At 47.2% G+C, this 14,612-nt stretch overlaps 1 protein-coding gene across 11 annotated transcripts in view; it reads left to right on the top strand.

Annotated features, from left to right (window-relative positions):
• Positions 1-14,612, top strand: part of Aopep (aminopeptidase O (putative)) — a 348,639-nt gene that overhangs the window by 171,452 nt on the left and 162,575 nt on the right. For 9 of the 11 annotated variants that reach the window (XR_008215920.1, XR_008215923.1, XR_008215921.1 and 6 more), the window contains one exon: positions 3,976-4,082. The exons of the other annotated variants lie outside the window; for them this stretch is intronic. Coding sequence is in view for 5 of the 9 variants with exons in the window: in XM_052729075.1 (XP_052585035.1) it covers positions 3,976-4,082 (107 nt within the window). In the remaining 4 variants the exon portion in view is untranslated. The remainder of the gene's footprint in view (positions 1-3,975; positions 4,083-14,612) is intronic. 11 annotated transcript variants of the gene reach the window in all.

Here is a 14,612-nt window from a genome sequence, read left to right as displayed (position 1 = left end):
AAGAATTTCCCTACCCAGAATCAAGTTCTGTTTTCATTCACTCATTTGTTCAATCGTTATATGCTGAGTGCGTTAGGCACTGTGTTTGCTGGATAGTTACTGTAAAAAGATGGCTCTGTCCGAGTATACAATCTAGAGATGGAGGGAACAGATAAGCAAAAGAAACAGCAATATGACAAGAGCTTTGAGAGCTCCACACAGAGTGGAGGGGACTGTTTGGCCAGGGAGCTAGAGAAGACCTGTTAAGGACATATTTGAACAGGGGCATGAAGAAAGGGTCAGATTCCTACACGGCATAATACCCGTGTGTAATGGTCCTGGGAACATTAGCTGTGGATGTTTTGTTTTGTTTTGTCTTGAGACAGGGTCTTTCTATGTAGCTCCAGCTGGCCTGGAGCTCACTGTGTAGACCAGACTGGACTTGAACTTGTATGAGTATTCCTCCCTAGCTATGGGCTTTTTAAATAATCTGATTTAAATATTAATCAGTGCTTGGGGTGCGGCTCATACCTGGAATCACAGCACTTGTGAGGCTGAGGCAGGAAGATGGATAGGATTTTGAGGCCAGTCCAGTCTATGATAAATTCCAGGCCAGCCAGTTCTAGATAACAAGACTTTGTCTCAACCTCCTTCTCTAAAAAGGAATGGAATTCTCTGGATGAAGGACAAGGCATTAGGTAAGATAACAAAATGGCATCTGCCACTCTGCTACAGTCAGTTGTCATGTTTAAAGAGAGGTTCACTGTGGCCGGGACAAGTGTTTTAGGAACTCAGTATTTCTGTGTCTTTACGTGACGCTCACTAATTCGGAAAAGATGCTATAAACCAGGCGTGGTGGCTCACACTTGTGTTCCCAGCATGTTGGGGCTTGAGCAAGAGTATTGCCACAGCTTTGAGGCCACACTGGGCAATGTAGTGAGTTCCGGACTTGGAATCCCACTCAGCTTGAGTGATACCCTGTCATAAAACAAACACAAAAAGCAATTTTTTTCTATCAAATGTAAATATCAGAGGCAGAGAATGTAGCTCATTGGGCCATGTCTATGCTTATCCTGTAGGCTATAGGTTAAACCTGTAGATTCAAGAGCTGAGAATGTTTGCTCAGTGGTCATGCCTGTGCTTAGCCTACAGGCCTGGCTTCAGCCTCTAGGATGAAAAGCACTGATTAAACACCCTTGCACTGCCTCTACTCAAACCTTGACCACCGGTATCCTGAGCATGAGACTGAGGAACTGTTTCCTACTTTCTCTCTACTTTGTAATCCCAGGATCACTTCTTTTCTACATGGTCCCCACCCTTGCTTTCCTAGCAAAGTTTTCCAAAACTCCTAAGTTTGTTCATATTGTTTGATTTTGTTCAAGAACATCCTGCCTGGTGAAGTCTTTGTGTTTCAGTGGCCAGCTTAAGGTCCCATCTCTGAAACTCAAACTGACTTGTACCTCACACCTCCCAACACAGCTTTCCTGGACTCTGAAGTCCTGTAGCTTCTGCTGTGTGCTTGCCTTATTCTCACTACAGAAACAATGTCATCACACAGTGAGGCTTCATCTTGCTTGTCCTCCTGTCCTCTCCCCACATGGAGCTACCCAGTTGATTGGAAGAGAGGCTAGGTGCTGAGCTGGGCCCGGTTTTGAGTCCTGTCTCTTTTGCTCACTAGCTTTCTGAGTACAGGCAGGTTCTACAGCCTCAGTTTTCCCCTTGGGGAATGGGTCTAGAAGACTCAGGTTCACAAAGCGGATGGGATAATGTGTAACTGAGCTTAACACATTCTAGACACGTGGGAGCTGTGTGTGAAATGCCTGTTCTCTTCTACCCTGCCCCCATTGGCATTCTGCAGGGGTCTCTAACTTCATTTTGAAAGAGGAAGCTCCTCTTTTACCATGTGTCCTGCCTGTATTTGGGTCTTGCCTTGTCCTGAACATGTCCCTACCAAGTGAAAGAAGCAGGTTGGGCTGCATCTCTCAGCTGCCTACATACCTTCCCTGTCCTTTCTGTGTTCAACCTATGGGGCCAAAAGGTGGAGGCTAAGAGAAGCGCTCAGTGGAAGGAGAGAGAGAGACTGAAACAGAGAGCAAGAGAGCAAGCACTAGCTACTGTGCACATTCAGAGGCGGGTGAGGCCAGAGACTTTAGGGAAAGCATACTGGGCTTTCTCAACCACTTCTATCCCCTTAACCTTCCATAGGGATCACATCACCTTCCCCAGTAGAAGCAGTAACTTCAACATACGAGAATACCAAGGCCCCCTTTGGCAAACTGCCTTTTTAGAGTCCCCATAGAGTCTGGGAAGGTTTCTGGAGCAGGTCCATCACTCTGACCCTTTGTCCTCCAAGGGCCAGCCTGATAAATATCCCTTTCAGGTCTTCCTGCAGGAGAGGGTCATGAGGGCCAAGAGTGGTCCCGCTCCCTGGGCTGCAGAAGCTACAGTAGATAGAGAAGAATGCAGTGGTGGCAGTGACCCAGTGGAGACATGCACTGCAGCACTGAGCCCAAGAGCACAGCAAAGAACCGAGTATGAAGTCACAGAATGAGGAGGAAGCTGCACCCCCTCAGAGCAGTGGCCATGGGGAGAAGTGAGGAAGCCGCTAGGTGGGATAGCATATGACCTTCATTGACCGGATAAGTCTACACTCCTTCCACACCTCTATTAATCTCCAGAAGGGTTGGCTTAAATAACAGCTCAAGAAGCTGACGGGATCCAGGGACCAACAGAACTGATTTTCTGGGGTGACCTCTTCTCCCGCCTGTCTGATCACTGTCTCCTCACTCAAGTCTCACATGATCATTCTTCCATACGTGGGAGGGAGACAGAGCTCCAGCATCTTCCTCTTATAAGACCTGCACAGCCCTGAAGGTTCATGGCCCCTCTAAAAGCTTCATTTAACTGTGATCACCTTTTGGAAAGTCTTGTCTCCAAGTGCATTTGCATTAGACTCACTCTTCAGTGAGCATGTCTTGTGGAGCAGTCTGTCGATCTCTGGCCCTCTCCAACTCCGCCTTCCTGCCTTGGTTGTCTGTTCCCAGCCCATCCATACCCCTTACCATTTTCTAAGACACTCTTTCCAAGCCGGTGGTGCTCTCTCACTTCCCGAAGTCTCTGCCCCTGCAAGCTCAGGCATCACCACCTACCCTGGGAAGTCTCCTGGCCCCTCACCTCGCCTGCTGACCAGGAGCTCCATGGTCCTTCTTGAGCTGCACATTGCCCCAAGTCTGATATTGGTGCCCTCGAATGCCACACTCCTCCTGGCAATGCAGTCTTCCATAATGACCCAGGGCCTACACGGAGTTTTGGTGAAGGTATTATTAGAGACCAGTAACTTCTAAAAATGTCTGCAGATCCTGTGTTTCCCTCCCTGCAGGGTACTCCACTGCCTGCCTTCTTTTATGGAGACCCCAGCCATGTGGCCTTGTGAGCATATGCATGTGACAGCAGCCAACTCTGACTCTGTGTGGCAGTGTGATGGCCTCCCCTGCCTCCAAATTGAGTCCAGACAGTATACTTTTTTTCTGGATCTATGCAAACAGAGTCATCTGGATTACATTAGCAGGCTCCACTATAAACAGTCCTTAACAAAATTGAGGGTTAGGAAAAATAAGAGGTAAGTGGAGGGGCCTTTCCCCTCCCCATGCAGAAACACGAGGCAGGGAAAGAAAGCTGGATGTAATCAAAAGAGAAATGTCCTTTGGAGAAGCCCCCTTTTCAGGTGTGTGTTCTGGACTGGAGTGGTTCCAGGGCCAGGGACCCAGCAGACAGGGCTGCTTTACCTACCAGCACAAGGGTTTTTTGCAGTGCTTACTGGCTGCCCCTTTGAGGAGCTCAGAGGATCATTCAGCCCTCTTCTGTTGGAGAGCACCAGAAAGGAAGGCATGCCCAGTTGTCCCCCAGTGGAACAAAGCAAGTCCCTTGCTGAGGAAAACCTGACCAACACAATGACTCTGCTTTGCACATGTGTTTGTGTGTCTATGTCCCATGTAGCTGCCCCCTCAGGAGGCCCTGGAGCAGCAGGAGCTGAGGGCTTGCCTGCGCTGGCGTCGCCTGCAGGATGAGCTGCGGAACTCCCCAGAGGAAATGCAGGTGTTGAGGTAAGGCACCCATGCTTCCCACCTCCTCTTCCTCCTTCCTCCTACCCTCCTGATGGTGACTTGCTGGCTGACTAAATCTACTGTTTCCTTTAAAATCCAACAGGGCTTGGGTTCCTCACCTTCCCAGGGACATGATCACTGTGTTTTAAGTCTTCCAGGGTATGGGTTTTGATTTGCCTTCTGACATTTTCCTGGTGTCTCTACTCAAGAAAAAAATAAAATAGCACGAGGGGCTAAATTCTTGGTTTGAAGTTCTAATAGTCACTTTATGTGGTGACTGTGGACATGAAGAAGGTTAGGGTTCGGCAGTTTGGCAGGCAGTAACCCTTTAGAGCCGACGAGGGGAAAATCTGTAAGAAAATATTGATTGCTCTGCGTTTAGTAGTAACAGATGTGCTGTCAATGGGGCCTTTTGCTCAGTTGTTGCCCAGCAGGAAGCCGCCGCTGCCCTCTGCACTCTCTGCTCCCGGGCGGCCGGCGCTGTTCTCAAAGTACACATGGTACTTGTAGGATGACTTGTTGCCATTTTCCCAGTTCCATCCTGGCTCCTTTGGTGCTCTTGTGCTATAAACCCTTGTCTGAAGCCTCTTACCCCAAGAGCGCCAAGGTTGCTATGACAACAGAAGCTTCCATCCAGCCCCTGTTGAGGAGAATCCAGTTATTAGGAATCTCCAGTCAGTGGAAAGGGTGGCCAATCTAGGAAATACCCCTTTCTCAACCCATTGTACATGACACCCTGAGGGCTACCTTATCCCTCTGGGCAGAGGCCTGCCTTGGGCACTTCTGCTGTTGATTGCTTCTAAATAAGCAGCCCTACACACCCACCCAACACACACACACACACCCACACACACACCCCACCCCACCCTTGCCCCCACCCCCCATCCACTTGCCTGCACTGGGCCTGAACCATGCCGGGAGGCAAAACCCAGAGCAGAAACAGACCAAGCCTGGTAGAGCCAAGGGAGCAAGGCTGGCTGGTGCTTTTGTGCAGTGCTGCTCTTGCCATGGCAGACTTCCTGCCTGCAAGCTAACTGGCCTCCCAGGATGACTCATCCATTGTTTCAGGAGACACAACTAGAGCAATGGTAAAGCATAACCAGCCAGGAGCCAGAGCCCTGCCTTTCAGCCCAAGGTCACTGTGCCTGTATCTGTTCCCTCAGCCAACCTGGCTGCTCCTACAGTGTGGACATGGTGCCTGCTCTCAAAGAGCTTCCATTTAGCAGGGACAGTGTTACATGTCCAAGCCTGTTACAGATGGTAAACAGTAATCCAACAGACTCAATCCATGATTTCTGAACTAACTGGAGGGCATCATGACTGAGCTAGGCATGTGCTTGGCTTGACAGAGTGAGGAGCACAAAGACTCTGAGGCTTGGAAGAGCCTTGTGCCTTGGGAGCAGAAATGGCAGAGCCCGTGAGTCAAGGGAGGCGTTGCCTCGCGTTCTTCAGAAGCTAACTAGTCTCCATGCAAGAATCCTGAGCCTGCTGGTGTTTCCTGTGTAGAATGGGCTGCAGGCGGGCAGAGGTGCAGTGCAGAGGGAGGGTCCTGGTGGGCAGTGACCTGGTGGCTGTGTGTCTTAGAGGCACAACTGACAGATTCCTATTGAGTGGAATGTGGCCACAAGGGCAGTGAGAGTACCTAGAAATGACTTTGGGTAGATGGTGATGAAATTTATTTAAATGGAAGAACAGGTGTTAAATAAAGATTCTGGCTGAGATGTTGAGTAGATAGGTAGTCTAGGCAGGCAGGAGCTTGTAGGAAAGAACATTCAGCCTGACCAGTACTCACTCATATGAGCATACTTCAGTCACCCAGAAGAGGAAAAAGCAAGAAAAGTTGTCAGATAATACAGTAAAGGATCCTGGGAAAATTGCTGTATATGTGGTGGAAACAGGGGTATCCAGGTCATAAGAGAAAGTGAAGAAGGGTAAGAGTGGCTGGTGTTGGATGCCACTGAGAAACATGACCTTTAGGTAGAACTGTGTGAAAGATGGCAGTGGTCTTGAATTCCCTGTCTGTTTATATGTGGTAGAGAGGTGTAAAGAGTGATGCCCATGTGCAGAACTGGTCATGTTAGCTAGCTCAGAAAGCATCACTGGGGAGGCAATGTGGGGATCTTGCCAGAAGCTAAAGGCAAGCTATGTGAACTGTAAATCCTTCACCCCTAGACTCAGTTTCTCAAACTAAAAGATCCGCTCTATTCTCCATGTTTATGTCTCTTGGTGGCTCTGGTTCTGCATGGGGTGGTCCTTTGGTGTATGGAAGGACATCATCTTGACAAAATATGTCTCCAGCTTTTAAATGATTTGCACTGCGTCCTCGGAAGCCACTTCTCACCCCTGTCCTCAGTGGAGCTGTGGTCAGCCCAGTTGCAGGAAGTGAAGTCTTTTCCATAGTGAGAGGATTGGGGAGCATTTTGGATGTTTGAACTAGAAGATTTATTGTGGCTTTTGTTTATTTTCCTTTGTCTGAATACTCAGAAACTGTCTTGGCCCAAATTTAGGCTGACTGAAAACAATGCATTTGAAGGACCCACTGCAGATAGATACAGAGAACAGTCATCAGCTGCGTGTGCAGTGAGGAGGAATTACATTATTAGGCTCAACTTACTCTTGGAGTTCTCTGTAGCTAGCGTTGTCCTGCCTGGCTCACAGTCAGGACAAATCTCTATCACCTGCCAGTCCCACAGCCGCTCAGACCCGACCAAGTAAACACAGAGACTTACATTGGTTACAAACTGTATGGCCATGGCAGGCTTCTTGCTAACTGTTCTTACAGCTTCAATTAATCCATTTCCATTCATCTATACCTTGCACATGGCTCGTGGCTTACCGACATCTTCACATGCTGTTTGTCATCGTGGCGACTGGCAGTGTCTCCCTCACCCAGCTTCCTGTTCTCTCAAGTCTCCTCTCTGTTGTCCCGCCTATACTTCCTGCCTGGCCACTGGCCAATCAGTGATTTATTTATTGACCAATCAGCAACACACTTGACATATAGACCATCCCACAGCACTTCCCCTTTTCTTTTCTTAAAAAGGAAGGTTTTAACCTTTACACATTTCCAAAGTCAGCTTGGTATATTTGGGAATTTGGGCGTAACTTCTCTTACTACTTCCTGCTGGAGGGGGGCGCTGTATCTTATGGGGACACAAAGAATATTTTAGGATTATGGAGTAGTCCGTGAGGCTGTATCATCTGAGCCAGTTGCCTTGAAACGGTTCTGGATGTTGGATCATCTGGGCCATGGTGTCATCGGAGACCTTTCAGGTGGTCTTGGCTGGTCAAACCTGATGTATCTTAATCTGGAACAAATCCATAGCCTCTGGCTTTCTGTGGAAACAAAAGCAGAGCCTCCTTTCCAAAGCAACATATCCTTACATCCAAATTTTGAAGTCAAGGTACCTTTAAAATATACATTTTGGCATAACTCAATAGCTTTTGTAATCAAATGTTTTTCTTCAGTTACGAATATCAAAGAGAACATAATCCAGATTCTCTGTGTGGTAGCCATCTTTATGTGGCTTATTTTTTATATTAGCTTGAGCCTATTGCTTTAAACTGCAGCCTTCTAAGCCTGAAATGGCGCTGGCGCTGCTGGCTCCGCCCACTTCAGCTTCCCAACATGGCGGTGGTATGTTTTCCCCCAGCTCTGGGAGCCATCAACTCTCAGAAATAGTGGGTCTATGCTTCTATCAAAGCAGCGTGTAGCCCAGAAACCTCTTTTTTTTTTTTTGTACTAGCAAAGGCTAAATCCACCACACAGCTTAATGTGCCACTTGCAGAGGCCTCATTCCCGCCATACTGCAAGTTGAGCGCACATGCCAGGAACCCGCCAGTAGCTCAAACACGCAGGCTGCCACTAACTTGAGAGAACAACTAGGAACTGTTTTTAGCTCCGTTTTAGAATCTTTTCTCTCAGTTTTTAGGTGGAAACTCTTGCCAACACGTTGGGCGCCAGTTCTCCCTAAAATGGGTTCAGAAAACCTCAAGTTACTGACATGGAAATAAGAAAATTTGTTCTAAGATTGTGTTTTAATGTAGAAATGACCCTGAGAAGGAACTCCTTTAAAACAGTACAGTGATCATAGATAGTGCCATTTTCTGTTTTTCCTTTTTTGGGGGGCAGGGGTCAAGATACTCCACCATCTTGAAACACGGACCAAGAGCCATGTGAGCCTCAGAGACAGAATGTGTGTAGCATAACAGCTGTTGCTCTCTATTCTTCTATCACAGCCCTGCCCTCAATGGCATTAAAAAAATAAAAGCTCAGACATCTTCAAGTCAGAAGGTCATGGGTTGAAGTACTGTGTATGGGCTGTACCAGTTACTTCATCAAAGAAAATGGCATTTTGCTGGTTATAGATAGTAGAGTATTATAAAGTAAGAAGAGACAAACCAAAATTTGAGATTTCATTTTGTCATTACTGCATGCACATATACCTGTCCACAATGTGTGTGCCACTGTGCTATACCCCTAACATTTTTTTTTAAATGTTATTTGGGATCTTGAGTTTCATTAAGCTTCTCAGGCTGTCTTTGAATTGTGATCCTCCTACCACACTTCTAAAGTACTGGGATTACCTATGTGTACCACCCTGCCCAGCAGTTTGAGCCTTCTATACTCCCAGTATTAAACCATGCATCTTATCCTGTGTGTCTTACATTGACTGTTGATGGATTTCATCAAATGAGTCTTTAACTGACTTCACCATGAATCTCATTTGGGCTCCAATGGTTTCTTGTACATTCCTTCCTGGCTGGAGTCCTCTAAGGCACAACTACAGCTCCGGAAGCATGGTTACTTACTCTGGGTTGCAAATATTAGGGGTCATATCCCTAAATCCATGCACTTGTCAGTGGTTAAGGCTCTTTCTCCTTGCTGAGACATCATTGGCTCTCTCAGACTTACTCTCACCTGTCTACTAGCCCTAGACAGAATTGCCAACAGAAGTCTGATTTGATTTTTTCATTCCAGCAGTGCAGCACTAGCCAGATGCTAGGGGACTTCTGCAAGGTTTCCAGTCCCTCAACTCCCAGTATGGACCCTGAATCTTCTGAAGTGCTTTTAGTTAACATTTTCTGACAGGCCCCAAGGGATGGAAAAACTCTAAGGGCAGGGTCAGAAGAAACCTCTGTTTTTGTTGTTGGTTGTTTGTTCATGATTTTTTTGCTGCTGCTTGTTTGGGGATTCATTGTTAAAGTCATACTCAAGCTGAGAAAGCATGCAATGCATCACATTAAGGAGGCATTGACAAGCAGGAGCCTGCTTGTTCTTAGCTTCCTCTAAGCTTCTTCTCTTAGTTGCTGCCTCCACAGTTGCTACAGTGCTAGATAGATGTAGGCATCCTTTCTACCTTTATGTGAATGCTTCACCCAGTGGCCACAGAAACACCATCCCCTGATAATGGGATGGGGGAGCACATTTGTAATTCTGTTCAGAGCTAAAGTGCAAGCCATTATGTTCTGCAAATTTGCATGGTGCCTCAGTTCCCAGCTTCTAATCTAAAGCCATAGAGCATGCTCACTAAAAATCTTCTCTTGTAATCCTCCATCATCCTGGAAGTTTTCTCCTCTCAAAATTTCTCAAAATTGGGATTTGTGATTTCTGAAGAATGTGGCAGATTTTTCATGGTGTATGTGGATGTATCAGTTGGCAATGACACAAGCCAGACTCAGAAAAACTCCCCTAAGATCCCCTGGCTACTGCTTCAGGTACAGATGTGCCTTTTCAACGCCCCTCCCTCCTGCAGTTTAGGCGTGGCTTGGGCTAGAAGACACTCTTCCTCTCTGTCAGTAGGTTCTCATCTTTCCCATCATTGATTCCAGGGCAGCCTCATTCTCCCTCCCTCTCTTGCTTCCTGGCCCTCTAGAAAAACTGAACAGGCATGTACACGCTTCCTTTGACTGTACACATCTGCCCTGGCCTCCCAAGAGCCCACACATCAGCCTGTCTACGTTCATGAACTAGTTCTAGAAGCAGACTGGGGATGAATACACCTTGACCAACCACAGAAAAGCTGTGGCCCCGAGGCCCCCAGGGAAGAAGGGGAAAGAGGGTCTGGATGTGAATGGGGGAAGAAAGTTGTCATTGCTTTAGAAGGTGGACTGGGCACCATTTATCCTGTCAGAGAGGACAGGAAGTTCCCTGGAGGGCTCCTGCGGGGATAGCAGTGGTGATACAGTCTAGAACAGCTATCCAGATTCCTTACATTTTGCAGAGGCACATGTTGAAGCCCCTTTGTATGAGGATTGTAAACTGGGTAGTCTTGCTGCTTACCATGAGGAGCAGGAACTTTTTAATTACTGTGACTAAAGCCAGCCTTATCCTTATATTTCAACACAGTACCTAGTCAGTTTACCTGGATTTAATTTTTACTTTGTTTTTGTACTGGCTAGTTTTAAGTTCAACTTAACACAAGCTATAGACATTTGGGAGAGGGGAACCTCACTTAACAAAATGTCTTCATAAGACTGCCTGTAGTGCATTTTCTTTTTTGTTTTTTGAGATAGGTTCTTTCTGTGTGGCCCCGACTGTCCTAGAACTTGATATGTGGACTAGGCTGGCCTTGAACTCACAGAGCTCTGCCTGCCTCTGCTTCTCAAGTGCTGACATTAAAGGCATGCACTACCACACTTGGCTGCATTTTCATAATTAGTGATTGATATGGAAGGGCCCAGCCCACTGTGTGGTGATGCCACATCTGGGTTGTGTAAGAAGTCAGGCTGAGCAAACCACGAGGAACAAGCCAGTACACATCACTCCCCCATGGCCTCTGCATCTAGGTTCTTGCCTGGAGTTCCTGTCTTGACTTCCTTAGATGATGAACTGCAAACTATGAGGCGAAATAAACCCTCTCCTCCCCAAGTTGCTTTTGGCGTGGTGTTTTAGCACAGCACAGAAATCCTAATTAATACTGTTGGTTTTGCGTGAGATCTCACTGTTATAGCCTTGTCTATTGGTTTCTTTTCTTATTGCTATGACAAGATACCCAAGAAAATGGGCTTAGAAAAGGAAGGGATTATACTGGTTCCTGATAGAAAGCCCTGGTGGGGAGGCTGCGTGGTAGTAGGAATGTAAGGCGGACGGACGGTCAGGAAGCAGAACGAGATGAGTGCTGGCACTCAGCTCATTTTGACCATCCCCTCTTTATTCATTCTGGCACTGGATGCTCACATTCAGGGTGGGTCCTCTCTTCTCATTCTGCTCTCTGGAAATGCCTTCAAAGATCGGCCTAGAGATGTGTCGTCTCCTGGGTCATTTTAAATCAATCAAGTTGTCAACGATGAACTGCCACACCCTGACTGGCCTGGTACTCACTATGGAGCCAGGCTGCCTCAGACTTGCTGCAAACTTCCTAGGACTTAAGCTCTCCAAGTGCTAGGATTACTTGTTTGGGCAGACAAACTGCAAAAGCTCATTGTTTGAGGTCCCCTGTCCTGTGTGAACCCACTTGGAGCCCTCCTCCACAGCACCTGACTCTATTGCCTGTCTTCAGTTGCCAACACACATACCTTTCTTTCTCTTCCCCCTCTTCCACCTTAACTGGTAAATATGCTCACTTTTCTCCCAGTGTTAACACTCACCCTTGAATGCTGTCTCCTCTGCTTTGCCTGATGTCATTGGTAAGTTCCAGGAACTTCTGATCCCTGGCTTTCATGCCGGAAGCACCGCCTCTTCCTGCCGTTGCCAGTCCCCGCCCCCATCTCCTTTTCAGTCTTATCAGAGTTGCTTCCTGTCCCATATTTGATATTCTTCGTGGGACTCCATTTCCAGTGGGGTTTTTTTTGTTTTTTTTTTAGGTGGGGGAGGGTGGGTTTCGAGACAGGGTTTTTCTGTGTAACACTGGCTGTCCTGGAACTCACTTTGTAGACCAGACTGGCTTCGAACTCACAGAGATCCACCTGTCCCTTCCTCCCAAGTGCTAGGATTAAAGGTCTGTGCCACCACCGACCAGCCATTCCCAGTTTTTTCCACATCAAGATCCAGAAATTTAGATTTATGTCAGGCTTATTAGAAAGTATTCCCAGGAAGGGAAAATGGAAGAGAAAGTAGAAGTTAGAGGAGGGGTCTAAACCAAGGTGCTGAGATCTCTGGCCAACCCATACATAGTTTCCCTGGGGATAGCAGGAGCACCCCTGGAATTATCTCCATCACAGCAAAGGACCTAGTGTTCTACCTGTACCTGTCTTGTTCAGAGAAATATATTTTCCAAGATATTTCTGGGAACAGGCTCAAGCAAATGAGTGCCTGTGAATGGAAGTTTTTGTCCAGTCATCAACTCCCAAATACTCATCAGCCACTTCCCAAGTAATTGACTTGGAGGCTTAATATTTCCTATAAATGCTTGGCCAGTAGCTCAGGCTTGTTACTGACTAGCTCTTACATTTAAATTAACCCATAATTCTTATCTAGGTTTAGCCACATCGCTTGGTACCTTTTCTCAGGATGGCATTCTCATCTTGCTTCCTCTGTGTCTGGCTGGTGACTCCTGACTCTGTCCTTCCCCTTTCCAGCATTCTTAGTTTGGTCATTCCACCTATACTTCCTGCCTGGCTACTGGCCAATCAGCATTTTATTAAACCAATTCAAGTGACAAATCTTTACAGTGTACAAGAGGATTATACTGTATCAAGTGCCCATGTTTTTGCCACAATGCCATGGAATTAGTGAGGGAACTGGTGTGGCATAGATGTTTGAAAGCCACAGAGATACTAACCCTGTCAAAGCTGGAGGCTCCTGTGACTCCATTGCCAGCACACCTGTCTCTTAGTCTGTTAGCTCTGAAGTGAGTGCTGAGCTGTCCACTGACATCACTTTCTGGCTCCCTTATGTTATCCCTCCTGCATCTGCTTACCTCTTAGGGCAGAATTCAGTTCCACACACTCCTCCAACAACCTCCCACCCCCCTTCCCTCCTTTCCTGGGAGCTCCACCCTCCCCTACTTCCCCTCTCTCCTGGGACCCACCCCTAGCAACTGCCCATTTTACCACAAAAGTATTCCATCAGTAGACTTTCCTTCTCCCTTGAGTCCACTGTCTGTGCTTGAACTTTTTCATCTGTGTGACCCGACCAACAGCCTGTGAATTGTTTATATCTCCACCCTGCCCCTGCCTGCCTGCCGCCCCTTCCCTTTATAGTACTGGGTTCAAAGGCAGGGCCTTGTCTCTGCTAAGCAAACCTTCTTCCTCTGTGCCATACCCTGTCCTGTCTCAGTGCCGCTGGAGAGCTCTCTTTACAATGCTTCGTGATTCTGCCATCTCTTCCCCTAAAATCCTCCAAAAGCTTCCTCTCACCACCAGGAGAATCTCAAGTTCTTTGCATGTGAGAGGCCCCCAGGGCGTCAGCTCTGTCCCCAGTGTCCTCACTTGCTGTCCTCTCCTCTACTCTGGCTACTGAGGTATCTCACAGACCATTCTGTGCGAGTCAGCTCAGACCAGAGTGAGATACCTGAAACAGCAGCCTCAAGAGCAGAAAGTTGCTTTTTCCCCCGTAGACGCCCGAGTTCTAAGCTACAGGCGTTGGCAGTTTTGCTTCTCCTGAAGCCCTTCTCCGTGGCTGGCCTGTGTTCTTGTGATGCTTTGTCTGTCTGTCTGTGTGTTCAAATCTCTTCTCCTTAAGGGGACCTCAGTCAAACTGGGACTCACACTGATAGCTGCACTCTGGCCGCCTTGATGGGTTCTATTCTCCGAATGCAGTCCCATTCTCGGGTACTGGGTGCTAAGGCTTCAAGACACACACGTGGGGCACACAGTTCCACCCTCAGTCTCTGCCATCTGTCTAGCCAACTGTCCTGTCTTACTTCCCTGCCATTTTCCATATTGCTTCTATTTAGAATGCCCTTTCCTTGCTGCATAATTCCACATCATTATGACTCAGCACAGATACTCTTGCTTTCCAAAAATGTATAATCCTTACCCTAAGATAAACTGGTGTCCCTCCTCTCTACCTGTTGTAGCCTCTTGTGGTGACTATGCATAGTCTTACATGTTATTTGATAATTACCTTTATGCAGAGGGTGTGCAATATAAATGGACGTTTCATCATTTCCGACCTTCAAAGGCAGAAGTTGTCTATACTTTCCATCCATCTTTCTCTACTGATGCATCAGCCTTTGGCAACTCAGGACTATGTCTGGCTTCTGTTGCTTTACTTCAGTGCATGAAGCTGAGTGAGTGGATGCTCCATACATGTTGAAGAAATGAATGTTGTAGATATAATCTCTGTCCCTAGGGCCTTTGTAACTTCTCTGGTGGGATAAATACATTACAAAAGAATAAATGAATGCTAGGCTGTGTCCTCAAGAGTTGTAGGAACTAAGAGCTTTTTACTGGAAGGCTTAGAAGGGCCTCAGGAAGCCTGCACAAGTTGAGCTGGGGTGGCAGGACAGGAAGCATTGACAAAGGTGAGGGATGGAGAACGGAAATTCTGGGTGTGAGTGGGCATTTCTAAGAGAATGGGCTTTCTGGATAGATAGAGGGGATAGTTCGATGAGGGACCTGGAGGCTGAAGGTGGCCTGGTGAGG

The sequence above is a fragment of the Peromyscus californicus genome, unplaced genomic scaffold (assembly GCF_007827085.1).
Source record: "Peromyscus californicus insignis strain IS unplaced genomic scaffold, ASM782708v3 Scaffold_8__1_contigs__length_139910024, whole genome shotgun sequence".
NCBI lineage: Eukaryota > Metazoa > Chordata > Mammalia > Rodentia > Cricetidae > Peromyscus > Peromyscus californicus.
The sequence above is the reverse complement of the archived record's forward strand: the minus strand, read 5'-3'. Positions and strand labels throughout refer to the sequence as shown.